General features: G+C 54.5%; 8 protein-coding genes across 8 annotated transcripts; 5 read left to right on the top strand and 3 right to left on the bottom strand.

Moving 5' to 3' along the window:
* Window positions 1-71: 71 nt before the first annotated feature.
* On the bottom strand, window positions 72-1,917 carry BDZ83DRAFT_654257 (major facilitator superfamily transporter; the record flags this gene model as incomplete). The annotated part of the gene is made up of 3 exons (XM_060510703.1): window positions 72-376; window positions 436-1,467; window positions 1,536-1,917. The coding sequence occupies 3 exons, from the start codon at window positions 1,915-1,917 to the stop codon at window positions 72-74; spliced, it is 1,719 nt and encodes a 572-aa protein (XP_060362158.1).
* Window positions 1,918-3,211: 1,294 nt separating this feature from the next.
* On the bottom strand, window positions 3,212-4,519 carry BDZ83DRAFT_784617 (uncharacterized protein; the record flags this gene model as incomplete). The annotated part of the gene is made up of 4 exons (XM_060515612.1): window positions 3,212-3,949; window positions 4,017-4,142; window positions 4,209-4,376; window positions 4,420-4,519. The coding sequence occupies 4 exons, from the start codon at window positions 4,517-4,519 to the stop codon at window positions 3,567-3,569; spliced, it is 777 nt and encodes a 258-aa protein (XP_060362157.1). The 3' UTR covers window positions 3,212-3,566.
* Window positions 4,520-5,536: 1,017 nt separating this feature from the next.
* Window positions 5,537-6,891, top strand: BDZ83DRAFT_754700 (WD domain-containing protein; the record flags this gene model as incomplete). The annotated part of the gene is made up of 3 exons (XM_060514510.1): window positions 5,537-5,757; window positions 5,810-6,053; window positions 6,142-6,891. 3 exons carry the CDS (start codon window positions 5,537-5,539, stop codon window positions 6,889-6,891), a joined length of 1,215 nt encoding a protein of 404 aa, XP_060362156.1.
* An 856-nt stretch (window positions 6,892-7,747) lies between these two features.
* BDZ83DRAFT_583858 (HpcH/HpaI aldolase/citrate lyase family protein) lies at window positions 7,748-8,854 on the top strand (the record flags this gene model as incomplete). The annotated part of the gene is made up of 3 exons (XM_060505703.1): window positions 7,748-8,002; window positions 8,063-8,115; window positions 8,176-8,854. The coding sequence occupies 3 exons, from the start codon at window positions 7,748-7,750 to the stop codon at window positions 8,852-8,854; spliced, it is 987 nt and encodes a 328-aa protein (XP_060362155.1).
* Window positions 8,855-10,254: 1,400 nt separating this feature from the next.
* BDZ83DRAFT_754698 (NMD3 family protein) lies at window positions 10,255-11,760 on the top strand (the record flags this gene model as incomplete). Its single annotated transcript, XM_060514509.1, has 1 exon — window positions 10,255-11,760. The coding sequence occupies one exon, from the start codon at window positions 10,255-10,257 to the stop codon at window positions 11,758-11,760; it is 1,506 nt and encodes a 501-aa protein (XP_060362154.1).
* A 127-nt stretch (window positions 11,761-11,887) lies between these two features.
* On the top strand, window positions 11,888-12,967 carry BDZ83DRAFT_438662 (uncharacterized protein). Its single transcript, XM_060503092.1, has 2 exons — window positions 11,888-11,944; window positions 12,089-12,967. The coding sequence occupies exon 2, from the start codon at window positions 12,159-12,161 to the stop codon at window positions 12,663-12,665; it is 507 nt and encodes a 168-aa protein (XP_060362153.1). The 5' UTR covers window positions 11,888-11,944; window positions 12,089-12,158; the 3' UTR covers window positions 12,666-12,967.
* Window positions 12,968-14,598: 1,631 nt separating this feature from the next.
* BDZ83DRAFT_583792 (RNA recognition domain-containing protein) lies at window positions 14,599-15,606 on the bottom strand (the record flags this gene model as incomplete). Its single annotated transcript, XM_060505697.1, has 1 exon — window positions 14,599-15,606. One exon carries the CDS (start codon window positions 15,604-15,606, stop codon window positions 14,599-14,601), a length of 1,008 nt encoding a protein of 335 aa, XP_060362152.1.
* A 502-nt stretch (window positions 15,607-16,108) lies between these two features.
* BDZ83DRAFT_583833 (aldehyde dehydrogenase) lies at window positions 16,109-18,038 on the top strand (the record flags this gene model as incomplete). Its single annotated transcript, XM_060505700.1, has 3 exons — window positions 16,109-16,513; window positions 16,670-17,554; window positions 17,925-18,038. The coding sequence occupies 3 exons, from the start codon at window positions 16,109-16,111 to the stop codon at window positions 18,036-18,038; spliced, it is 1,404 nt and encodes a 467-aa protein (XP_060362151.1).
* Window positions 18,039-27,026: the final 8,988 nt, after the last annotated feature.

Genomic DNA, 27,026 nt, shown 5'->3' with positions numbered 1-27,026 from the left:
TCGAACAAAGAAGCCGGAAAGTTGAGAATATAGACCATCCCACTTCCTTCGCGTCAGAGAACGACAATGACTTAGGCGGCACCAGCGAGGTTCTTGGTGTTGAGCTTGCTCCATCTCGATCCGAGAGAGATGAGGAACGAGATTCCGGCACCGGCGACGGCCAGGGCAAAGGCGACCTTGAGGCCGTCCATGTAGGCCTGGATGACACCCGGGACGGCATCTGCGGGGAAAGCGGTGCGGATCTGGGTTGCGCCGGTGAGAGCGACAAGGTTGGGGTCCACGTTGGGAACATTCTCGGCGACCTTCTTGAGGACAGTGATGAGGAAGCCAGACTGGGCTGCGGCGACGTAGAAGGCTCCGCCGACGGTTTGGAAGACTGTGAGACTTAGTGTTAGTAAAATTGCAGCGAAGACAGTTTGTTAGAGATGGACTTACAGAGCAGAACAGCGGTGGCAGATGCAAGATCACTCTCGCTTACTGTGCCCTGGACGGCAATGATGGGAACCTGGAAGGCGGCACCCCATGCGAGACCGGCGAGCACCTGATATCCAATCCACTTATCGCTTCCAGTGCCGATGTCGAGGGTGTAGAGGAGGCCGGCGCCGACGGTAGCGAGAGCGGCGCCGACAACAAGGATTGGGGTGTAAAGTCCTGTGGCGGAGATGGAGATGCCCGAGGCAACGGTGGCGATGGTGACCGCGATGATAAGCGGTAAGTTCCGGACGCCGGATTGCGTGGGAGATGCGTTGTCGACGGACTGGAAGTAAATGGGCAGGTAGTAGACCAGAACGAAGTAGGCGCCGGCGAAGAAGAAGGCGTATGCGGAGGAGATGTAGACAGTGCGGTCGCTGATGAGGCGCGGCGCGATCATGGCACGCTCGCCTTGGTACCACTCAAGGGCGATGAAAGCGACAATCATAAGGCCAAAGCCGACAAAGAGACCGATGACGGTGGACGAGTTCCAAGGGTGCTGGTGGCCTCCCCACTGCAGAGCGAGCAGGAAGGAGATGGTCGCCGCCATGATGAGGGCGGTTCCAATGAGATCCATCTGGAGGAACTTCTCGAGCATGCTCGCCTTGACAGGGACAGCCTGTGGCGGGGTGTGGAAATAGAAGAGGATGATGGCGGCAGACAGACCTCCGATGGGGAGGTTGATGTAGAAGCACCAGCGCCAGCTAACGTGGTCGGTGAAGGCTCCGCCGATCAGGGGCCCAATGACCGAGGCAATGCCGTACGAGGCTCCGATGATACCGGTGAAGGTGGGTCGCTTGTCGGGCGGGGCGGAGAAGCCGATGATGGTGTAGGCACCGGAGCCGATACCTGCGGCGCCCACGCCAGCGATGGCGCGGCCGACGATGAGGGCCACGGAGTTAGGAGCGACACCGCAGATGAGACTGCCAACCTCGAAGATGAAGATGGAGAGCAAGAACGACGTCTTGAGTGGGAAGTACTTGTATGCCTTACCCCCTGTTCACAATGGTATTAGTGATGTTATTGCTGAAGGAAGTGCGTTTAGGGGGGTTTGGACGACTTACATGTTGACTGGAAAGCGGCAACACACATGAAGAAAGCTGCTCCATACCAGGCGACCTGATCCAAACCACGGAACTCATCTGTGATTTTGGGAATGGCGGTTGCGACAATGGTCATATCGAGAGCAACCAAGAAAATGCTGAGAACGAGAGCGACGACGATGAAGGTGAGCCGGATCCCGGTGGGGTATTCGGGCTCTTTGGGTTCCGTTGGTTGTGATGAGCCGGCTTCCTCATCCGTTGCAGTGCCGGCCTCCTCCTTCTTCTCTACTACCTCTTCGTCAAGCATTGATGGTGTAGGGGTGTTTTCCCGATCTGTCTCTCCCCCTGTCTTCTCCCCGACCTTCTCTCGTGGTGTTACTAGCGTGCTGGTGGTTGAGGTCATGGCTGCGGTGTTGTCAAGCAAGTAGCTCGAGTACTCTGGCGATAAGACTGAGAGTTTGATATGCCTGTAACGGCTTGTGGCTTCTCAAATCCAAGCAAGGGTTGGATCCTAGGATGACTAGGTTGAGGCTGAATGTCTCTAAAGTGCGTGCCACAGAATAGACGAGGGAGCAAAGACCGGGGGAGGCCCGGCTCTCTTATGCATTTGATCAAACAACATGATAAGAACCTGGAAGCGATGCGTGTCGGAGTTTGGAAAGCGTTGACGCCGGTAGCCCGCCGCTCGGAGGATGAGAGACAACCCGCAAGTGTACCCTTGGTCCACTCCGAAGTGCGGTAGACGCCTGGGCGCGGCGAGAAGCTGACAAGGGGGGGACTCCTGAACGGAGACATTTGATGCGATGGCTCATTGTGTATGGTGCAAGACTAACATGTGTGCTATGTCGCGGTAACATAACGGGCGACGGGTCGTCCCAACATGCTGGTGGTGCGTTCAGGTCCGAGAAGGATGCGTTAGGCTGGGACGTTACGGTGGTACGTGTGAACGACTCGAAGCGTGATGTAAGGGCGTCATTGGTAAGCCCTACTACGAACACTTTAGCACCGAGCCCAAAAAGGGAAATGACCCAAGATGTGAGAACCTTTGCACGACTTTGGCGTTGCTGCTTGGTAACGACAGAAGTGAACATCGTCCAATCTCCGCATGCGTGCCGTAGGTGTGGTTGCGATCCGTGATGCATCCCTCCTCTTGCACTGGACAGTCGAGTACCTCATCTTAGGCTTCACTCCATTTCGTAGATCTGGAATGTTCCGAAAGTCCGCAGCATCCCTTGGGGGACTCTGAGGCTCTCTGCTTAGGCAGATTGGAGGCCAAGATAGGCTCTCCGAAGTTGCATCGCTTACTGTACATCAACCGCCCCCCTGTCTCTGCTCATGGGGCTGCATTTACGTAGCGTGCAGTACCGGTTCCGCCGACTCGGTGGAAGTAATGGACATAACGACATATCTGCGGAGTTTGGGTGGGCGTTAGTCGGGCGGAGGAGTCAGAGCCTTCAGTCTAGGTGTCTAGGTACGCAATGTATTGTCCTTTGGGGTCGCTCCGAGCCCCTAGAGACGCACTTGCGAAGACCTGGTACAAGCCAGTTGGGAATAGCTCGAGTTTCACAGGCATTTCGTTGGATGCTGCAGACGGATAAGGCTGCGCTTGTTGCCCACTGAACGCCGCCACATCATCAAAACTTGCGCCCGTCCCTACTACTCGGGCTGATGTTTCCCATGTTGATTTGTAAAGCAACCGTGTACCCAATGGTTCGCCTGCCGGTGGCTCGTCCGGTGACTCAGTACTCGAGAATGTTGAGACGACGAACAATAGGGACGATAGAGAAAGAAAAGAGAGCGAGAAAAAGAAACGACAGCTAGATAAGCTTGATCAGACAAGCATTGCCTAGCGGTGCGGAGCGGAGAGGAACCAGAGCGAATAATCTGGGTACCCAGTTCCCATTGAATAGGCTCTTGAACGGTGTGCAGGATGCCAAATGATTCATCCGCCGTGACAGCTAGGCCGAGATGATGCTCAGTGCTAATTCGAGAATGCCGCTTGCGACACGAATCGCCCAGCGACCATAGCACCATAGCACAAAAGTCCATCCATCACGAGTGGATTCTCTGTGCGCTAGGTTCGGAGCAACTTTGCCGACTTGGAACCATGGATTCATCATAACGTCCTCCGCGAACCCGGATGAAGGGTTTTCGTGTGTCGAGACTGACTGAGATGCATTGAGAAGGGGACTCGGGAGATGGAGGAACAGAGCAGACTCGAAGCAGACGAAGTGTGTGTGTAACACCAGACCGGTGTGCCGATCTTGAAGCCAACTGGGCCGGCACCTCTGTTGAGGATGATGCCAAGTCGACGCTTGGGGGTGGCTTAGGTTCTTGGGTGGATGTAAGGCGGAAGAGGGTCGTCGGCGACAATTGCGTGCCAATGTTGGCGTTGCACGTGTCGGAGAGATTGCCGTCTGTCAGATTTACGAGGGCTGCAGGAGAGGCCAATTACCAAATACAAATGAGGTAAGCAGCGATGGCGTAAGTTGCGCTACGTACCGGCACCAAGAGACCGGGATGGACACATATAGGTAGAACCCTCTGAATCTGGAATGGGAGGAGCAACCCAGGAGCAGGTACCGTAAATCTGCTCGGGCACGAACGGGACGATCCAATGAGATCCCCCTACGCCGGCACACCACCTCCCGCCATCCATTGAGCAGGAAAGCACCCCTGGTACACCGAACACACCTTGGTATACCGAGCTTTCACCTAGAGAGATGACAAGACGGTGGAGAACGAGGTACTTTGTGCCATCCAAGCCAAATAATCCCACTGACTTGGTTCTGGGCGTTCCGTCTGACCAGAAAGGATTACCCGATAGGATCCAACCCGCGCTCTTGGGAATCTTCCGTAACTCTAGATAGCGTACACAAGATGATTCAAGCTACCTGTACCTTACGTATTTTGCCTTCAGCCCAATGGAAGACACAGTACACAATTCCACGTCGCGTGCTCCGACAGGATTTAGGCATCATGGTAAAATACAAGAGACCCTTCATTCCAAGCTGACGTGGACCGAGCGGGCGACGACTTACCTCCCTCCGCTCGTATTTGTTAAACCCGATGCGGTCCGGACCCTTCGGTCGACTCGGCCGCACCGTCCGCTTCCCACCATCCTCTAGTGGACAAAATTCATACCGCACTGAAGAGAAGGTTACCTAAGATGCGGCATTCGTAGAGGCAAAGGGATACAACATTGACTGCGCGCCGAGCATTCGTCTTATACGGATACACTGTACATGGGCCTCACGGGCCTCTCGATCTTCTCCGCCTTACAAGAGTCATGTCATGATAATCCCAGCCCGTGGTGGATAATGGCAACTTTAAACAAACGCCCCAACCACAACGGAAGTAAATGAACATCTACGGGCTCTTTCACCTATATACGCGCTTGCCTTGACGGTAAAGGAGAACTGTAGTGCTCATTTCCCATTTTTCCACGTCACGGGCTCTTTCAGAACTGCCAAGATATCTCACCTCACACAGCAGCCGTGGTCGTTATCAGGTATTTATCTTGCCAGTCATATCAATATCCGCCGTCGTGGGATCCGGGCTCTTGGGAGTAGATGATCATCGGTCCGTCTTCGAATCAAAGTGCGACACCTCAAGCAAACGGGCGGTTCGGAGTAATGTGTCAGATGTCTGACGTGAGATACCTTGTCACCATTGTCGTACTTGGTATCCCAAATCCCGGTAGCCAGAAATGCCACTCTGAAATTCGTCAAACTGTCAGATTCCTAAATCAGAGAAAACATGGCATGGCAGTCAGACGATGCACTGTTCTAGTACTGTGAACAGCATGTTCCGGCAGGCAATAGTGGCTCGCCTTTGCGGTGTTAAGCGAGCCGGTTAGAGGAGTGCAGGTGGGCCAGGACCCTTCCGTCCGCAGGAGGGTACTGTGCGTTTCCAAAATTCAAGACACTGTTTTTGACTTTTCCTCCACCACCTCAAATCGCCGCGCTCCTACCTACATTGATCTTTCTCGTGACAAGAATGCAGGTCGGACAACCTTGGCCATGGCAGAATCGACCCCTCACCCAAAGTCCATCCTTCGAGGCCACAAAGCCCAAGTGCACGCTATAACCTTTGTCCGCGGTAACGATCGTTTAGCCAGCGGAGATGCGGAAGGCTTCGTCGTCCTCTGGGACCTCACCATTATGCGCCCAACGGCCGTGTGGAGGCCACACGAGAACGCAATCTTGGGGATCAAGGGTTGGGGAGACGACCGGATAATAACGTGAGCCTCCCTCCATCGCTGCATCGCTGATCCTCTCTCACCCTCTTTTCAGCCACGGCCGGGATCACAAGCTTGCCGTCTGGCAATTGGGCCTCAAGGATGAGACTCATCTGAGCAAGAAGCTACCTCTCGATGAGACACCAGAGCCAAGACCACACCCTTGGCTTTTACATCTTATCGACGTCAACACCATGAATTTCTGTTCATTCGCATCATGTGCTCCGCTGCCTGGCGACAACGCGTCCGAGTCTTCGAGCTTATTGCTAGCAGTGCCAAACACTTTGGCGTCGGAATCGGTCAGTTCACCATCTCCGCCAATTATCTCCGCCTTTAAGCCCGGCCTTCTGCATGAGACCGGGAACCTAACCCGTACATCCGTGATAGGTCGACATCTACGAATTACCGTCCAAGAAGCGACTTCACACAATAAAGTCAACAGAGAAGAATGGCATGGTCATGGCCCTAGCCCTGCTGTATGTCGATGGACCCGCGTCAACACAGGCATCCACCAATGGTCGTTTGACCCTCGTCGCCGCATACGAGAATGGGTTGGCAACGGTCTTGCAGCTCAACAGTGGGACTTGGATTACTACCTACTTGTCACAAGTTCACAACCAGCCCATCCTCTCACTCGACGTTGTCGCGGAGCAAGGCTACTTCCTTACCTCCGGTGCAGATGCGACAATCGCCAAACATCCTATTCCAGGCCCTAATCCAGGACTCAAGTCCGATATTGACGGGGGCATCATCCAGCAGCCGTTGAAGATTCTGAACACCAAGCATTCGGGCCAGCAGAGCTTACGCATTCGGGATGACGGGCTCATCTTTGCTACCGCTGGCTGGGATTCCATGATCCGTGTGTATTCCTCCAAGACCCTCAAGGAGTTGGCAGCGCTCAAATGGCACCAAGTTGGATGCTATGCGGTTGCCTTGGCCAGTGTCGGCGCGACATCTCGGACAGATGAACCCCGAAGCGCGTCCGGCGATCCCAATCAGCTTCCCCACGATCTTATCTCTCGTCCAGGACAACAACAGCTCAGTGTCAAGGACAGGCGCATCCAGCAAGCTCAGAATGCTCACTGGCTGGCAGCTGGGAGCAAAGACGGCAAAATATCCATGTGGGACATTTTCTGAGGGTCCTTCCTGAAGAGGGATACGATCCCCTGTCTGATCCAGGTCGTAAATGATCCTGCAGTAAGACCTACTGTGATGGACGACGCTTAGCGCGGAGCCAGAAACATGATATCCCTTTCAAAGGTCATTGGAGGCTGGTGGAAGCTTACGCCAGCTCAGCCGGCTGTTAGGACCCGGTCAATTCGACCCGTGTCCGAGAGGTAGCAATTAACGTCCCTCGAATAATGACCGTCTAATTGATGCACCGCTTCTTGCCTTCCCCGCGTCTAGGAAGCTCGCCCATATCGAGGTTGCTTTACCCCATACTAAGCACTAAGATACCCAATAAGCCATTGGGTTAATGTACGAAAAAATGTTTACGGCTAGGACAGGGAACTTTGGACTTTTGGACTTTTGCAAAGTCTTATGCTTGAGCATAACGACCCAACAACTTTCTTTTGCCGGCACACGCTGACGTGAGAGTAGGGTATCCACCCGTCGTTACATCCATTGTGCTGTAGGAAATCTTCTCGTCGAACAAGGTCAAAGCAAGTCAATAGTTGGGACCTCTTCAAGAGTATCGCATAGTCCCGATGACGGGTCCCAGAGACAAGCCCATAGTCCAGCTCCACGTTGTCGCTACCGGAGAGAAACCAACTGCGAGCCCCGGCAAGCTCTGATGGCCCCTGAAGGTCCACAACTCGGCAGCATGCAATGTGACGTTTGATGAATCCAACATGATATAAAAGAGTTGTCATTGCCGCTCTTTTCGTCACTATTCAAATGCATCGATATCTCTTCCATTACTTGGATACCTCACTTGAGAGACTCTACTCACTTACTGTCACCCATCTTCCGAGCGGACATACCTGCCAAGATGTCAGTCATCGGCCAGGAGTACAAGAATGTCCCCACGCTGGGCATGAATGCCTACGCGGCGCCCTCCCTATTTCAGCCACACAAGGCTCGTCAAGCCATTCGCGATGCCCACGAGAAGAAGATTCCCCCATTGATGTGCTACTATGCTGGCCTCAGTGCTCTGCCCATCACACGCTTCCTTGCCCCCATGGGCTACGATGCAGTCTGGATTGACTGGGAGCACACTTCCTGTTCCGTCGAGACCATGACATCGGTAAGTCATGAGCCAGAACGATAACTAGCTGTGTCGAGCTTCACTAACCAACGGGAATAGATGGTCCACGAAGCTATCTTCATGAGCCAGGGCCGAACCATCCCTTGGGTTCGGTAAGGGTTCCCACAGACAACTTGGAACAAGTGAAGCCGGCGCTGACATGGATCCCACAGTGTTCCCGGCCACGATCACGCAGCCATCGGCTACGCCCTCGACTGCGGTGCCAGCGTCGTCATCCCTCAGGTCGAGACGGTAGAGGAGGCTAAGCACGTCCTGTCCGCGGCCAAGTACGGCACCAAGCAGCGGGGCACACGCTCTGCTCCCCCCTTCCGTCTCATCCCTTTCCTGACCGACACCCCCTACGACCCCAACCGCGACATCCACAAGTGCGTCAACGACCAGGCCGCCATCATGATCCAAATCGAGTCCGCCGAGGGCGTCCGCAACCTAGACGCGATCCTCACAGAGTGCCCCGACATCGACGTCGTCTGGTTCGGCACGCTCGACTGCCGCGTCAGCATGAACCTCGAGGCCAAGATGGGCGGCATGGGCGCCGACGAACCCGAGTGGCTCGAGATCTCGAAGCTCTTCTTCGATACGATTGATAAGCACGACAAGCCGTACGCCGGGTTCGCTTTCTGCGCGCCGCCGTATGGCAGCCCCGAGAAGCTTCGTGAGGCGGCGAAGAGGATGAGTCTTATTGCCATGTCGGCTGATGTGCTTCACCTAGGCGCGTTGGCTCAGGATTTGATGGCTGCCCGGGAGGCTATCGGTCCCGTTGGTCAGGAGAACGGCAACGGGACGAATGGGAAGGAGACGGAGAAGACTGAGGAGACGAATGGTAAGGCGTAGAGATGACCATTTTTACGAGTTCATGATCTGAGACCTTGTGTAGGCATACCCTTGAGAGGAAAAGAAGAATAGATTCTTTGCGATTGAAAGGCCTTATGGGAAATGGAGACCTACGGTGATGTTTTACAAAACTGAGTGAGAATATTGGATCATGGAGGATGTCCCTCATACTACCAGGAAGTCCAAGTCATGTTGATAATGCCAAAATTTCCAAGCTGCAATTCCGGATGTTTGAGCCTTAGATATAAATGACGGATCGCCCATTGCAATTGTTCTCCTTTCACTGCCACAGACAATAGGCGGTGGGGGTGTGCGCGAGAAATCGACAGGCTGACTGACGCGGCGGTTACAGCAGCTGTAGATCCGTGAAGTCGATGACATGAGTTTGCAGAACTCCGACAGGCCTAACAGTAGTCTCGCTATTCCCTAGGTCATCCTCGGCTGTTTATTCGTACCTGTAGTCTAACCCGCCAGGACTCAGCAGCCATGACTAATTTGAGAGATATACCCCCAGGGATCTAGAGGAGGACTCCGGTTTAGGGGCCCAACATGGAGGAGCCTGACCTCGTGAATGAAAGCATGTATGGAGGCTTGGCAGAATCCGACGGAACCGTTCAATTCGTGCTGTTCCCTTCTTTCTGTCTCTCTTGTAATGTGCTACCTATAGGGAGGCTATTGGTAGAGAGGCAGGCAAAAACTCTTACAACAATCTTGATAAATGCAGAGGTCTCAGTGAATTGCCCCGACTCATGTATTCTCTCATTAATTGTCCTACACCGCTGTTAACATAGGTTCTAGGTGCGCTACAATCATAGCGTCCCAGCCATCTTGGGCCAGAACAGCCGCAGGTTATTCCGTGAAAACCGATATGCCAAGTGTGGGCGTTTTATCAGTCTCTCTGCATACAGATGTAGCAAATCATCACCTTGAGGAAGCCTCTTGAACATCGACATGGCAGACGATCCCGGCCTAGGAGGAGGTGCCAAGCTATTGAGCCAACGATGAGTCACAAAAGTGAATTATTGACACAGTACATGACTCGAACCTTCGAATTCCATGCCCAGCTGCGGTCTTTCCCAGGGCGAGACTCCCTCTAATATTAGGTATTCAGATGATAGAAGGCGCAACTAGATGCCGGGTGTTCGTTGTGATTACTAATGTGACTCGAAGCTGGACGAAACCCCGCCACCAGCGGCGTCATTATCATGTGACTTTATTGATAAGCCCCGCGCTCGCCTTATCGGCCAGATTCATAATTTTTTTCCCCCCTCGATGAACGACCCCGCCATACACCGAGCCCAAAGTGCCCAAGAGAGCCCCTTGTCGCCTCAGTTTCCCATACCTTTTCCCTCCTCGACATCGACAAGGACTTAGGCAGTGAGGGCAAGAGAGACGCCAAAATGAATATGAATAGCACCCACGCCACGATTCTCTGCTGCAACTGCGGCGCTCCCATCGATGGAACGACCGCTGCCAACGCGCTCTGCTTCGACTGCATCAAGTTGACCGTCGACATCTCCCAGGGCGTCCAGCGCGAAGCCACCCTCAACTACTGCAGAGATTGCGAGCGCTGGCTGCTGCCGCCCAGCAGTTGGATCGTCGCCGCGCCCGAGTCCCGCGAACTCCTCGCCCTCTGCCTCAAGAAGCTCAAGGGCCTGAACAAGATACGCATCATCGACGCCTCCTTTGTGTGGACGGAACCCCATTCGAGACGAGTCAAGGTCAAGATTACGATTCAGGACGAGGTCCAGAGCGGTGTCCTTCTTCAGCAGGCCTTTGAGGCGGTTTACATCGTCGCGTACCAGCAATGTCCCGATTGCGCCAAGTCTTACACGGCCAACGTGTGGCGCGCCTCCGTCCAGGTTCGGCAAAAGGTCCTGCACAAGAGGACGTTCCTCTACCTCGAGCAGTTGATTATGAAGCACGGCGCACACAGAGATACCCTAAACATTAAGGAAGCAAAGGACGGCATTGATTTCTTCTTCTCGGCGAGGAATCAAGCTGAAAAGTTTTGCGATTTCCTCAACTCCGTTGTGCCTTGCACGGTCAAGAAGTCGCAGGAGCTCATCTCGCAAGATATCCACACATCGACAAAATCTTTCAAGTTCACCTTTTCAGTCGAACTGATCCCCATTTGCCGTGACGACCTTGTGGCTCTGCCTATCAAGCTGGCCCGGGCATCCGGCAACATTTCTCCCCTCGTCATTTGCCACAAGATCGGAACCGCAGTATACCTTTTCGACCCCAACACCCTTCAGACCGCAGATGTTAGCGCTCCTATCTACTGGCGCGCACCGTTCCGTTCCCTTGCCGACGTCAAGTCGCTCGTTGAGTTTATCGTCATGGACATCGAGCCGACGGGCATCACAAAGGGCAAGTGGCATCTCGCAGAGGTGCAAGTAGCCCGCGCCTCTGACCTGGGCTCAAACGACAAGACCTACTTTGCGAGAACACACCTGGGCGGCCTGCTGCATGCCGGTGACTCGGTCATGGGCTACATGCTCACGGGCACCAACTTCAACAACGAGGAGTTTGACGCCATTGAAGAGTCGCACGCCTACGGCTCGACGATACCCGACGTCATCCTGGTTAAGAAGCACTACCCCAACAGAAGAAAGCACAAGAACCGCAACTGGAAGCTCAAGCGTATGGCCAAGGACGAGGGTGAGCTGCTGCCTAAGCAGGCTGACCAGGACCGCATGAACGAGGACTACGAGCAATTCTTGCGCGATGTCGAGGAGGACGACGAGCTGCGGGCTACGATGGCGCTGTACAAGTCACAACAGCCGCAGAAGGTTGATCCGGACGCCATGAGCATCGCCGAGACCGAGGGCGATGAGGGCGCTCCGAGGGTGGACATGGATGAACTGCTTGACGACATGGACGAACTCCAGATTCAGGATTAAGCATCAGGCTGGAATGTCCGTCTTCCGAAAGGTGGAGGGCAGGGGAAGGGGGTGTGTCGTCTATGGACGGATGGGACAAAGTTGGGACGTGTCTCTCTTGAGGTCCCCGACGCTTGGTGGCCCCGAGGCGGTGTTAAGGTTAAGTGGCCGTCTGCGGGGAGGAAAGTTGTTTCCTTACGAGATGGTACGTGGACACGTTTGGTTTCTTGGGCAAAAGTAGAAGAGAGTGAGGGTATCTCTCTCAAAAACTGGATGGGATGGTTTCAAGGATGGGGTGGCAAGGCGTGTATGCATCATCAGATACCTTTGGCTGAGACTGCGACGCAAGTGAAAAAGGGCGTTTGCGTTTGTCGTTGGAAAAGAGAAAAAGACTACACTACTAGATCACCACGTGGCTCATGCGTCCGCCTTGTCTTGATGCGTTTCTCTGCGGTGTGCTTCTCTCTGCCGTTCAACCACCGCATCTCACGATCCCTTCGCCGTTAAGCAGGGATCCAGTCTCAGAGCTGTCGGCGATGTGCCATTTCGACTTGTCCGAGCTTCTCTTCATGCATTCTTCTTGCTCTCTCTACGTCCCGTGCTCAACAAACCCTCAGGTCTCATTGATGGGCAACGTCGTACGTGCGTCCGGCAACAACTCGTCACACGGCCCTGAGCAGGGGATACCCAGACTTACATCATTCACACCATTCACACCATTCACACCCTACCCTCTGGTGTTTACAAGAGCACTTCGACCTTCCCATCAACAGTTCAACGTCCGTGCTCTTCTCCCTCGGTTTCCCAAAGAGGGTGCCGACTGTCTGGGACTGCCGACTTCACTGTTTCTAATCGCCGACTCCAGCGGGCTTAAGCACGCAAGTCACACCACAAAGTCGGCACCCCCAGACCCTTCTTTCCCCTAGTCATGAGTCCCATGAGCCCATGGTCTGTCCGTCCGTCCGTCTGTATGTTCATTCGAGAGGCGGAGAACCTCCCCTACGTCTACCCAGCACTGGACACTCTTGGAACCGCGAACCCGGCCGCCGCCGACTCTAGGAGCCACGCCCTCTGAGCCTCTGCCTGGGGATCAGAGGCGGCGTCGTCGTTGTTTCGACCTTCTACGAAACCGACGTGGTCCGTCCTTCCTTCACATACCCTCAGGCTTCCCCAGAGTTTGCCCAAGGGGCCGTTTAGACTCAGCCTTACCCTCCCCGATCCCGGACCCGAGTTCCCAGACAGCCTCCGGGCGCCGCCGGTTCAACGTGAGCAAGAGACCTGTCGGTACCTCCCTTTCCCCAGACTTTGAACCACTCAGACCATAGACATATCCACTACACCCATGGAGTCTCTACTCAAACATACACACCCCATCCATCATGAGGTAAGCCTCCACCTCCACTCTTCCCGACCACAACTCTCGCTGGCGACATTGATGAGACGGTGGAGGAAGGGAGGGAGCGGGATGCCGACGGGGACCTGACTGTCGCCGCCGCACCGCACGGATTTACAGTTTCCCTGAGGTTTGTCATGATGGTGGGGAGGAGGGTGTACGTTGTGTATTCAACGTTTTGTTTCTACCTTGCTCACCCACAGGTCAAGGCGGACTCCGACGGACGGGGGGCTCTCTCTCTCTCTCCCACCCACACGGCGGTGGGCGACGGCGGCTTGGTTTACTCCATTTGGCCGGGGGGCCTTCGGCGGGCGGGCAGAAGTGGGAGTGGAGACCGCCCGCGTGCGCGCGCAACCGGTATTGTTCTTTGCGTTTGAGGCTCTTAGAGATCGGGGTCGCTGCCATCTGATCGAGATGCTGTAGACGGGTACTTTGTTTTCTTGGACGCCGGTGAAGGTTGGCGCGGCGTTATGTTGGCGATGACTACGGTTTCGTGTGAGTAGGGCAAATGGCATGTCACGGGAGGCATTCTCAATTTTTGGCTTATTCCTATGAGCTTGGGACATTATTGTCGAGTCTGCAAGTTCGCCGAGGTTGCCTTGCGGTGAGCTCGGTGTAAATTGGTGTAAGTTGAGGCCGAGGCTGGAGAGCTGCTGATGAAGTGATCAAGATTGCAGCCGCGGCCGACAAGGATCTCTACGTAATGACGACTTATTGCAAAAATACCAATGGAAGGTTGTTCCGAGCCTAGATTGTTGCAATTACGCACTCCCCCACATGCTCTTGCGTGGTTTATTGAGCCTCAAATTGAGCGTTACGCTAACGGCAAAGTGCTCATGTTAGCGCCGGCTATTGTAACGACTTCATTTCGAGCAGCTTCTTCGTCTGAGTTTCCAAGGGATCATTTCATCATATCTTTCATGCCAAGTGAGTAGATCGCCAAGTCAGGAGCTCGCCAAGTATGTAGCTCGTCGCGGAGCCGAGAGTGGTGTAGACGAAGCATTCGCATTCGTTCCGATTATGCAGCAACATAGGTACTTCACAGTCCAAAGGGTCTTCTTCATGCTGGCGAGTACGGACGACACGCATCATTGCCTGAATACTACCGCGGCTTCTCAACTGTGCATAGCTTCGTCCGTAAGTGTAGACCCAAAGGAACGTCATTTCGTCTTCTCTTTTCATGCCAAGATGCCAGACAGATTGCCCACCTCAGCCGTCAAAGATGGTGACCCAGTAGCTCTCGCATCCGTAGTCCGGCAAGTCGGCCGTAGATGCCCACCTCTCCGCGTACACCTGCAACCACACACACGCACCGCAACGTCCCGAGGTTGCCGGCCCATAGGGCTCTCATCTTTCATCTTATGATTTTGAAAGTCACATTTTATGCTCCCTCTTACCAGTAACATAAGCGGCGATAACTGTTGAACGCCGAACATAACCACACACCCCACCCCTTCCCTTCTTCATCAGAAGATCTTCCCCAGCACCCTCGCAACATCACCTGCCGGCTTCGCAGCCGAGCCAGGCTCGCTTTTCCTATCCGCCAGGGGTATCTGCTTAAACACCGTCCGCCTCTTGTCCAGCTTCTCCGCCTCCGCCGCCGGTGCCGCCGTCGCACCACCATCGACAGAGGCCCCCCCTTCCGTCGTCGACGCAGCCGCCTTGCCGCGCTTCTCCCTCGTCGCAGCAATACCATCCAACACCCTGGCCCTCTCCACATTACGCACGAACTCCTTGTTCTCCTTGCTCGCCTTGCTAATCTCGGCCCGCATCCTGCTCGTCCGCTCCGCGTTCTCGGCCGTGATCTGCTCCGTCAGGTGGCGCCATTTGAACCCCTTGAGGTACTTTAGCGTCCAGATGTCGTCGTGGTAATACGACCCTTTCTTGCCGCCAATGGTCCGCGCGTTCAACAGCTCGCAGACGGCCTTGGCGTCCTTTTTGCGCATGAATTCGACCCAGCCCTCCGTGTACGATTTCTTCTTGTTGCCGCCGGCTTTGACGCGGCGGGCGTGCGCGGTCGGGTCCTCAGGCGCGAGGAAGATGCGGTTGATCTTGCCGTAGGGCTCGAGGAGGGAGCGCAGCTTCTGGGGCTTCATGAAGGGCGGAATGCGGGAGATGTAGACGACGCCGGATTTCTTGATGGCCTCTTCCGTCGCGACAAGGTTCTTTTTCGTGAGGGGCTTGGAGACGTCTGGGAGGTCTAACTTTGTCGACTTTTTCTTGGTTGAGGTTGAGGCTCCCGCATCTTCTTCTTCTTCGTCGACGCCTTCATCGTCGCTCGCTGCGTCTTCTGCGCCCTTTGTGACATTCTGTTCTTCGCCGCTGAAGTCGTCCTCGTCTTCGCTATCGACTTTGCGCCTCTTGGCGCTGCGGCCTCCCTTGCGCAGCTCCTCGGCCTCGGAGTCGTACCCCTGGTCGAGGTCGTCGTCGCTCTCGTCTGCGTCGAGGAACTTGTTTCGTTTTTCGGGAGCCATGGTGGCTGCTGGGACTGAAGTATGGATAGACGGTGGGTCCTCTCAGTATCTTGAAGTACTAGCAAGAGCAAGATGCAATTCCCCTGCTGCAGCCTTGTCGGTAGCCTCGTGGTCAGCGGTAATGCAACCGTCGTTGTATAATATCCAAGCAAAAGTCCGCGACACCAGCCTCTGGCGCGCGGTCTGCAAAAAAAATTAGAGCGGGCCTTATCGCCAATATCTTATCGGTGGTGGTGCTGATTGATTACATCATCCCCTTATCTTACCGCGTTCCCCACAAGCGCGGTCCGGCAGGAGGTCACAGGTGCGGCGGTTGCCCCTCCATGTCATTGCCCCTCCACCTGCCCCTCAGTGAGCTCACGATTCATGAAGGGGGATATCTAAGCTGCGAATTGCCTCCTGATCAGCAACTGTGAACTGATTTCTTCATTTCTCTCAATCATACTCTTTTCTCTTCAACTTGAACCTTTTGATACCCCGTGAAGAAGAGAATCAACCAAACATGTCTGTCGAAGTTCTCAAGACCATCTCCCCCACCACCAACGAGGCCATCCTCACCCGGAATGGCGTCTCCCAGGCCGACTTAGATGAGCTTCCCAACACCGCCACCAAGGCTTTCGAGTCATGGAGCAAGACCTCGCTGGCCGACCGCAAGACCATCGTCAAGAAGGCTCTGAGCCTTCTCCTCGAGCAAAAGGATGACCTCGCCCAAGAGCTTACCGTCCAGATGGGCCGCCCCTGCGCCTACACCGGCGTCGAAATTGCCACGGCGGTGAAGCGCGGCGAGTACCTCCTCAAGATTGCCGATGACGTTCTTAAGGACACCGACGGCGAGGCTGAGAAGGGATTCAAGCGCTTCATTCGCAAGGTTCCCGTTGGCCCGGTCCTCGTCCTCTTTGCCTGGAATGTGGGTTCTCTTTTGTCTCCTACTTTGCGTGGCTTCTCCCGTTACGTGGTGTCCGCAGCATGGTTAATTGTTTCCATTGCTGTGAGACAACGCGCGAACTGCTGAGCCACCACCACCGCGATACCCCTGTCTCTTTTACTGACATCACACTCCCAGTACCCTTACCTCATTCTGGTCAACTCGCTCATTCCCGCATTGTTGTCTGGCAACACCGTCATCTTGAAGCCCTCACCGCAGACTCCTACCATTGTGGAGCGCGTGGCCAAGGTGTTTGAGGAGGCCGGTCTCCCGGCCGGCGTGTTGCAGTACTTCCACTGCGGCTCTCCCATCATGATCGAGTCCATCGTGCGTAACCCCAAGGTGAAGCTCGTCGCCTTCACCGGCTCCGTGGCCGGTGGTCTGGCTGTGCAGCAGGCTGCGTCGGACCGCGTCGTCAACGTCGGCCTGGAGTTGGGAGGAAAGGACCCGGCCTACATCCGCAGCGACGTCGATATTGACTGGGCTGCGGCCGAGATTGTCGACGGCGCCGTCTTCAACTCGGGACAGAGCTGCTGCTCCGTCGAGAGGGTGTACGTCGACGACAAGATTCACGATGCCTTTGTCGAGGCCGTCCAGAAGGTTCTCAAAGGATATGTGCTCGGAGACCCCTTTGACAAGGGCACGCACGTTGGCCCCGTCATCTCGAAGCGTTCCCAGGAAGCCATCGAGTCGCACATCAAGGATGCCCTCTCCAAGGGCGCCACTGACGCAACCCCCGAGAACGAGTCCTTCACCAACCCCCCGCCCAAGGGCAACTTTGTCAAGCCCACGCTTCTCACGGGTGTGGACCACTCGATGACTGTGATGACGGAGGAGACGTTTGGACCGGTGATTCCCGTCCAGCGGGTCAAGAGTGACGAGGAGGCTGTCAGGCTCATGAATGACAGCGAGTTCGGCCTGACTGCCAGCATCTGGACCAAGGACACGGATCGCGGCTACGAGCTCGCGGACCAGGTCGAAGCAGGAACCGTCTTCGTTAACCGATGCGATTACCCCAGCCCAGTGAGTACACCCTACAACCCACCATACCATCTTTTGCACTTGGCCATCGTCCGATCTATATTCTGCCCGCTCCGATCACTATCCTCCGTGTTTGTTTGTCTCCGGTCCCCACCCTTTCCCTCTTCCTTAGCCCGATGCTCCCCCCGCCCCGAACGCTAGGGTTGGCAAAGCGGTTAGGAAGTTCCGACTCGGGGCGGGTAGCCGCATATCATCTTCCTTTTCTTTTGTTGTTCTATCTGCCTGCCGGCTTTCGCAAACTCTATAAAGTCGCCAGTCGTTTTTGTTTTCCCACCAGCCTGCAAGCCATCCTCGTCATTAAGCCACCGCCATCATCATTCCTCCCCAGAGTCGGTACTGACAACTCTTTTAGGACCTAGCGTGGACGGGTTGGAAGAACTCCGGCAAGGGGCAGACCCTAAGCCGCTTCGGCTACGATCAGTTTGTCAAGCTCAAGAGCTACCACTTGAAGGACTACCCCAAATGAGCGGTAGGACCGTAGTCTTCCTCCTCGCGTGAGCACGCCTTGCGCCCGCTTTACCGACTTCTCCCGTATCATGTTGGGAGACTGGTGAGGAGGAGGGGTGTTGGTGATGTTGTCAGGATGGTGTTTTGCCCGGCGAAGATCAGAGATCGCGACGGCGGGATATGTCAGGCGGAGGAGGCTCCATCTAGTCAGCACTGTCTCTGTCAGGAACCTGAATCCCGGGTCTCGAGGCTTTTCTGCTAGACTCGAGCCCACGTCAGGGACGGCGTTCTCTTCAGCGCACAGGCAGCCGCTTCTCTTGTGGATACTAGTATGATGTAGTCTTCCTTGATGAGTTGAAGCAGTGGGCGGCCGGATGTCTGTGTCACTGTTAGGCTGAGCCAGAGCATCGGAGAGAGATGCACGATGGAGAAGTGGATATGGCACGATCACACGATATTGTTAACGCTTGAAAAATCAAAGATACCTCTTATTTTGTTACTCTCACCTCACCTCACCTCACCTCACCTCACCTCACCTCACCTCACCTCAGTCAGCCATTATTGAGCCAAGGAGCGGACGAAACTAACTGCCCGCGATAAACCTGCCATGTGATGTGACTACTTGTCAAACTTTTTGAAGCAAAAGCTGGCACCAAGCTAAAGCAATGGCATGATCAACTTAACCCGCCGACAGCGTCAAGTTGTCAGTGTCACTCACGTCAACGGCGTTCTCTGTACGCTCAGATGGTTCATCACGTCGGGTTAGAATCATGCCATTTGGTCTATGGTAGTGTGATCTGTGTTGTGATCCGTGTGTCCACGCACGATCACTCTACCTCCCCTTACGTCCCCGACGAGCTGGCACGCTAATTCCCCTCGTGTGCTCTCTGCATCTGTCCTCCATTTCCGACGCCGGCTCTGTGATTCCCACGGCCGCGCTCGGAACATGCGGTGTCAAAAACGGCAGGTAATGTGGTAGATCATTGCAGCGTGGCAGCGTGGCATGAGCATGGCGATTCCGAGACCGAGGCTGTGAGTGGTCAGTTTGCGATTGCGTGTTGCGTTGCGATGCGTTCGTGCGCTTGCATGCCGATTGTGTATCCGCTTTTGGCATCTTCACACGTTTCTCTCTCTCTCTCTCCTTCATCTCTTTGACTGCGTGGAGGAGGGCGTGTGCAGCAACAGTCCAAGGGCCGGCGAGAGGGGACGTGTCATCAATCTTTCCCGTGGCCCCTTGCATAGCGGATACAACCACACGCACACATACGGATACAGACAAAAAATAAGCTCAAGCTCGACACGGAAACGGCGCGGAGGAAGGAAGCATTTTTTTGTCGTCTCGTTATCGCAACCGGGTTTTCCCACCCGTGCGGTGTCTTGCCTGCTGGCCTCCCTTCATGAGACGAACAGCTGGTGACTGGGCTGAGCCTGTCATGGTGCAAAGAAACTCTGGGAGTCTGAGTAAGTCACAGGCGAGTATGAGTATGAGTAATGGCAGATTGTGACTGGGAACTCTCCACGACTGTTAAAAGGTTAAAGGGCAGAAAAAGTGAAAATACAGCCAAGACAGCTAAGCATCGAATCAACCATGCAAGACCCTTGAAACCTCGGAAACCGCGAGTGCAAGATCTCCCGAAAAAAAGCCTCGCGAAGCTTTGCTTTGGTGCGTCGCCTCGTCGCATTCAGATAAAAAAGTGACAGAAGTCTTGTTGAGACCAACGTTGGAGTTAAAAAAGAATTGTGACATGTGTGTGGTGTGTGCAATATGGGCTCCGGAAGCGTCTTGCAACACGTTTGAAGGAGGCAAAAGAATTCCGGAGGCGAAAGAGAGGAAGCAGGAGAAGAGCATATGGAGGTTTATTCCGACTCGTGCGAGACACATTCTGTAGGAAAGCTTGACAATGTGGCCCATCTCTTGAGTCTATCATGTCCCATTGCGGACGGTGTACGAGAGCGACACCTTTCACGTTATGGACGCTCCGAAATTCTGGAAGCAAACATAAACGTTGGGAAAGAGAAGCGTGCGTGCGTGCGGCCGCGCACGCGTGGGATATCGTCAAGTTTAAACAAGGGAAAAGCTTGCGTGGCAATGGCCGAGAACATCTCGAGGGATGCGAGAGTTCGCCATCAGTGTTTTGTTAAACCCTTCCGGAACTGTGTCTCATTGCGGACATGGACGAAACAACAACAAGACAACCGCATGAGGAATACTGTTATCGTTGTGAAAACACAACGACTTTTTCTTCCTCTTCTACGCCGCAATAAAACCGTCGACTTGCTCGAATGCGGCCAGAGAGGTAGGATGATGACGGTGATGGAGGCATCGTCGGCCGCTGGGGAGGCAAAAGGCGGGAAGTGGGAGGGCGTGTCGTTCGTATTCAGCAAAGAGTGGTGATGGGGATACCTCGGAAGGTTTCAGTCGATTCCTTGATGGTATTCCTCCGTACGGACGCAGTGGCACACACGATTTCGGTGCTACAGAGCGGGATGGGCGGATGGGCGTAGTCACGTAGCGAAGAAAGGTGAGAGATAGGGAAGAAGAAGGAGAAAAAACGAGAATTTACCCTGCTTTCGTGTTGCGCCCCGACGTTGGACTCTTGAAACTTTCCGCAAACGGAATATACGATGATTCTGATGCTGGTGTTTGCCAAGTTTGAAGAGTGCATCGTGCGCTATAGGAGAGGGCGGACGATGAGGAAGAAACTGCCGGTTGGGTTAATTGGGCTTTTCTTTGGGGAGCTTGGCAAGTCATCAAAGCCAAGAGCAACTGCCGCGTTCAGCCATGTTGGGGGCTACTTTTGAGGCTATCTTGGGTCGGTGATCCGTCCGTGCTGCTTGGTGTAGTTTTGTCGATAGCGATATCGATGCATCGGGCAAGATGTCAAGATGGTCGACCGTGACGGGTGTGTGTGTGTGTGTGTGTGTGTGTGTGTCTCCACTATCAGGACCGAATTGGCCAGTGACTTTGGCGGTGAATGGTGGGGCCGTTCCGGAGCCGGTGGTTCTCGGTGGTGAGGGGTTCAGTGGTCACGGGGGTGTGTATTGTGTGGTGGAAGGAGAGGAGAGCGCTGATCTGGAGAAAGAGCCACTGGACGGGACGCTTAGTCAAGCCACCGAAGGCCAGTGCTGAGCGGGAAGGGTGGGGCCTCGGCTCTCCAGATAGTCTTGGGAGCAGCCCGCCATTTTCGTAGCGTGCAATTCTCTGTGCGACGTGCCTTGCACCACGCCTAGTTGGTCAGTTTACTGGCTTGACTGGTGCCAATTCGCTGTCAGGGAGGCTCACGAGGCTCTGTCAGTCAGTACTCTGTCACTCCGTACCTTACTGGAGCTGGCGATGGCTTCGAGGACCGCACATCCGTTGACTGTCGAGTTCTTGAGGGTCACTTAGGTAAGCTGGGCTAAACGTCGCTCTCCCACGAACTGGACCAAACTATCTATCCTTCTGTTTACTCTACCTTAGCTACTCTCTCTATCCAAGCTAGCTCCTCAGATCACAGATCACTGGTCCTAGAGAGATACACCCCCCCCCCCTCTCCACCACTCTTCACGGTATCCACTCTCTCTCTCCCTTCGCTTCGGCCGTAACTCAGCTGCTGTGGGAGGGCACTTGATCTGGAAAGCGGTGCTTCCGTGACGCCGTCACCTGCCTCTGCCGCGTCTACCATCTGTGATCCATCATCCCCTCCTCTTGATCTCCCCTCTTTCCAGCTGGGTAGTCCGAGCAAGTCCCGCTGTGGCACACCGAAGCTTGCGGACGCTAACGAACAGTCGGGTTCGATCCAATGGAAATGGTTTGCAGCCACCCAGGGCACCGGGGGAGGGGAGGGGATTTTCTTCTCTTGCAGCAGATCATAGATCGTCGAGACCTGGACTGGGCTGGCGGACACGGCGTCGACGAGGCGAGCTGCCAAACCCTTGCCCTGGGACGCCCGAGAGAGAGAGAGAAAGAGCAGCAGCCCAGCTGGCAAGCCCGGCAGGGTCTACGGAGTATGCTAGGTATATGGATCTGACCAGGGGTTGATACGTGCTGAAAAAGCCCCCGATCGGGAAGAGTAGTGGCCCTCCACTGTCAGCACTGACTGGCCTCGAAGACTAGAGGGGCTTTTATTGGATCGAGTCTATTTGCTGGGTTAAATTGGCAAATGGCACATCATTTCACTGGTTTGGGGCTGAAGAGGGATTCACGTCCCAAATCCCGATATTGAAGGGGGAAAAGAGTAGGTATGTGAGGAAACAAGCAAACATGCTGAGACGAGCTGGGGATATTGCTGAGCAAGAGATTATTTTGGTTGAACCAGGTTGCTAGGCACGTCAGGCACAGGGCGAACGCAAACGTGCAGGGGCAAGCGAGTGCAAAGCAAGCATTGCAGGCATTGCAATCCTTTTCCCGCCATGATCTGCCTATTGCAGATTGCTGGGCGAGATGAGAGTCTGCAGCCAAGGGGGGCCTGCAAGCTGCAATCTGCAGAAGCAGGGGGGGACAAGCATACGTTCCAAATCATTGGGAATCAATACCTACCTACGGATATGATATTCGTACGTACGGAGTACGGCAGGCGTACGGGTACCGCAGTATCGGAATAAGGAAAATCGTCAGCATCAAATCATCTGCATCATGGCTTCACCGCCATCCTCCTCCTCATCATCATCATCATCAATCCATCATCCAAGTGTCACCATCCACAGCGGGGTTCACAACCCGCCAGATCGGAACCAGTGAGACGCGTGAGAAGCTGTGAAGGTAAGTGCTTGCGTCTGCTTGGCCCTGCAACTATTTCCTATTTCCCACTCCTCGCACGCCCTCTGGCTTCAGCTTCGTGGAGCTTGCAGAGCCGTGGTGCCTGACGGTCCCGCTCGTGTAACTCGATCGTATACGCAGTTGTGGTGATGGCGATGTAGGTTACCTACCTCCATCCGTGTTTTCCGTGTGCAGCTGCCAGCACATGAGTACCGTACACTAGGTAAGGGACGCACATCGTCTGCGTTCGAACCCGGTGATGGACGTTTGGTGATGAGGATCAACCACCAACCAATTTAAGCCCCCTTCCCTTCAGTCCGACGATGTGCAGCCCAGTCCGACAGCCCCAATTCTATCCCCCTCGTCCACCTCTTTTTGGTGGGCGTACGCCTGCTGCAAGCCGAGAAGCCCTCGCAGGCATGTCCAAAAGCGTCCATCCTTCTTCGTTGGCTAGGCTCTGAAAGGTAGAGCGGCTTGGTGCTCACCGCCCACGGGCCCTGGAACTTGGCAAGATTGGGCGTTAGTTCCATGCAGGCTCGGGTCTTGTAGGCTGGAGGCCTGTCAGGGCAAGCTGGCAAACGCGGATGTGGCGCGGGAGACTGAGATCAGAGTGAGGGGAAAGCAGAGAAACAGACGCCACGATAAGCTCAAGTTGTCCCGTAACTGACTCTGTGCACTAAACATCTTGCACTGAGTGAGTGTGACTGAGTGCTCTGTGCTTCTCTTCTGACACGCTGACAAGTCTCTGCCAGCGCCCGTTTCCACGCTTATTTTGCTTGCCTGTGTCAGCACCCTCTAAAACGGTTGAGGCTTGGAAGATGTTTCTAATGCTCAAGCTATGGCTCTCACTATCACTCTGTCATTCTCTGGTCATGTGTTCCAAACGAAACGTGAGTCCGTTCTAGTGCTTGGCGTTGAGGCTGTGGAGGCTTCACATCTACGATGACTACGACTACGACAGAAATGCACCTCACCCCCCCTCCTGTGCTGTACGTGTACGATCTGGTCCATTAATAGAAGCCAAGAGTCTTGGTATCATTGGTGAAGAAAACGATGATGATGCCTAGAGAAATGCAGCTAATGCATCAAAAACCGCCCAAGAGTCACAGAGTCCGGAGTGGAACAGGGCTGCAAGAAGACCCAAGGAATGCCCAAAGTGTCAGGGGTCCTTGATTACATTCCTGCAGCAATTGTTCAGCCCCAAAGGGCACGGGTTTGACCATTGTCGCAGGGGTTCCGCATCGCATTCCAGCTACTAGCTACTGCGTACTGCGCAGGCGGAGACAGGGATAGTAATTAGTACGGATACAGGTGCTGGAATGTAAACCTGCCTCATTAGAAACTCTGCTGAAGAAAGAAGCGGTAAAGAATGGACAGCAATCGATACCCATCGTGCCAGTTAATGAGAGTACGTGGAGTAAGCAGGGCTGAGGGCTGGACTGATGCTACGCTGGAATGGCCGGATGGGACAGACTTTGATTTGATTGTGGAATGCTCGAAGCTTTCCACGCTTCCCACGGCCGACGACAGGAATGTTGGACTCAACCTCATACTCGGCTGGTTCAATACTGCGTAACACACGACGACATGTTTCCGAACCTGGAATCCGGTACAAATGTCTCGTCGATCGCGTGTCTGAAGGTCAAACCATAGTGTCTAGTGTCTAGCGTACGATGATGCCGCCCGTATACAGACTCAGAACAGAAGTACGGATTCAGAATACTAGGGAAACCGTTGCCGTACTACCACATCCGGGTTTCCCGTTGCCACGCTCCATCTCTCATGCCTCATGCCAAACGATCATCGCGAGAGGCAACTAGTAACTTCAACTCTACGATCGCGATGCCGATAGCGACGGACATGTACGGAGTACGACCCTCCCAAACAAGACAGCTCGTAAAAAACGAGTGAGAGTGAGAGCCCTATCGTCTCGTCGCGGCAGCCCTGGCCGCTGTCGCCTGAAGATGAAGGGAAAGCTCCGATGACAAACTCTACTTGTCCTGAGAAGTTAGTGAAGAAGGTGGTGTAGCTTTCGGCATCACGCGGCCTTCCGCTGTAACCCTCTAACTCTGTCTCTCCTTGTCCCTACCTCCCCATACCTTTTGAGTTTCCTAATCCATGCCATGCCTCACCAATTCGTACCCATGCCAGTGATGCCACGCCCAACCCAATACAACTTTGAATCTGCTGTCGGCTTTGTTACGTGCGCAAGCAGCAGAAGATGCCTGCAACTCACACAGCTTACAGTTACACCCCTACTGCAGCTTTGTGTTGGGCTGCCAGCAGCGGACCACATCATCGCCGGCCCCCCTACCGGCCCCCGGACTCCGGCCGTCTGGGTTGGCGAAAGGCGGGCGTCGCACACACAGCGCGCGCGGGAGGGGGACCGGGGTTGTTTCGCGATCGCTCTTCTTTCTTTCTCTTTCCCTCTTACCTAATTACACAAATCTTCAATGCAGCAGCGGGCAAGGGTAGGAAACAATCAGTCAAGGACCCGCGGGCACGGCCGGGGCAGCATCATCACGGGGGCCCTGCTTCGGCAGCGGCGGCGGCGACTGGGAAAACGGCGACGTGCCATTTCCCCCTTCGGCCGAGAGAGTTGGAGATCTCCCTCTTGTTACAAATGAGGAAGGATGACAGATTGCCTGTAGGTCCGTCTCGATCTGGAATCCAGCGGACGCCGCGCAATGAGTAGTCGGCGGGCGGGACCTGCATGGTGCCTTGCATACGCTCATATGTTCCTGAAAAGGTCACGGTCATCTTCAACGCTCCTCCACGATGCCTCAGAAAATGTCCGATGCCGGCAGGACATGATAGATGACGCGCCGTACAGGCCGCAGGTGCTCTGGAATATATGGAAGCTGGCGTATCCGTATGCTAAGCCGTCCAAGCAAACGGCCTTTTGGTAACAACACCACTCGGCCGGCCGTTGGTGAAGTATCGTCACATCAAAAAGACCAACCCAACCGTGCGGGAGTAGCGTGCTTGTCTGTGTGTATGTGTCCGCGATGTCATCTCTCATTCACTCACCAGCCCCGAACCGGCCGACTGGACATCACTCGGCACCGCAGCACCGCACGTAAGAAGTGTGTGGTGACTAAACACAAAAAGGCATGAAATGAAAATGTTCGTTGCGCGCGTATTGCGCAGCAGCGTTACGAAGCAGCACACCACCACACCCCATGACCTACACACCCATCCTCCCAATCTTGAAACAAATTCTCCTTTTTTTATACTACACAACGGACGGAACGTAGCGGTAAGCCGTAAGTGTGAGTGTGAGTGAAGTAGGTATGAGTGAGCCTCACGGCGCCGAGTTTCAGATTTCGATGTGAGGGTGGGCAGTCAACTCTCTTTTTTGCGCACTCACTCAGCCCTCTCAGTCAGTCCGAACTCTCTCACCCTCACTCTTACTCTCAATTCTCACTCTCACTCACTGGGCTCTCGCAACTTGGCAAGGGTTTGCAGGGGATTCCATTCCAACCAGGGGCTGCCGGTTCGGCGATCAGCGTACGGCCGGCCGTCTGTGAGCAACTGGAGCACTGGAGAATTCTCCTCCCCCACGCGCACGCGGCGATGATGATGATGATCCTTTCCCCCCTGCCCTGTCCTGCCTTGTCCGTCTCGTGATTGGGGAATTTCCCGATGTCCCCGATCCAATGCTCGATCCAAACACGGAGTTCGAAACTTTTTACTTTCTGCCTGGTACCTCCTACTCTCGCAGCAGCTCGTTTTCGTCGTTTTGCTTCACCAGGGAGTACAGTCACGCGTAACGTAGCAAAGTACTCATGCAAACGTGGACACGAAAATGAATCTGGGAAACTTTGTTGCCTAATCACCTAATGCCGTTTTCCCCGTTTGCTGCGGTACAGTCAGCCCACGTAAGATGCCTGACGCTCACTCTCTCTTCTTCAAACAACCGATATTGCAACAACGTCGATTGCTCGGCCCAAATTGATAAGCCTCATCGATATCACTTCTTCTCTCAATTCCCATCACGGAACTAATCCCAAAGAAGTGGCATTTAACCCAGCAAGCGAGAAATCTGTAGCAAAGACAGCAGTAGTGACCCAGTAGTAGTAGCAGTCATCGTCGTTATCGGTAGGCAGTAGCTTCTTAGCCCCATCGCCTCTACGTCCGTTGCAATGGATACACACCCACACACACCCGAACAAGCCTGTGCCTGTCCCATTCACGAATATCCTCCCTCTCCTCCACATCCTTGCGGACCATCGTACTTAGCCTCTCCCGCCTAACCTTGTTCCGCGT

This window comes from Colletotrichum acutatum, assembly GCF_030867785.1.
Source record: "Colletotrichum acutatum strain CBS 112980 chromosome Unknown BDZ83scaffold_85, whole genome shotgun sequence".
Taxonomy (NCBI): domain Eukaryota; kingdom Fungi; phylum Ascomycota; class Sordariomycetes; order Glomerellales; family Glomerellaceae; genus Colletotrichum; species Colletotrichum acutatum.
This window is presented reverse-complemented; position numbering and strand designations above follow the sequence as displayed.

Bases quoted from the DNA above. Each gene is read 5' to 3' on its own strand.
- BDZ83DRAFT_438662 (XM_060503092.1), top strand. From the start codon at position 12,159: ATGCGTCCGCCTTGTCTTGATGCGTTTCTCTGCGGTGTGCTTCTCTCT.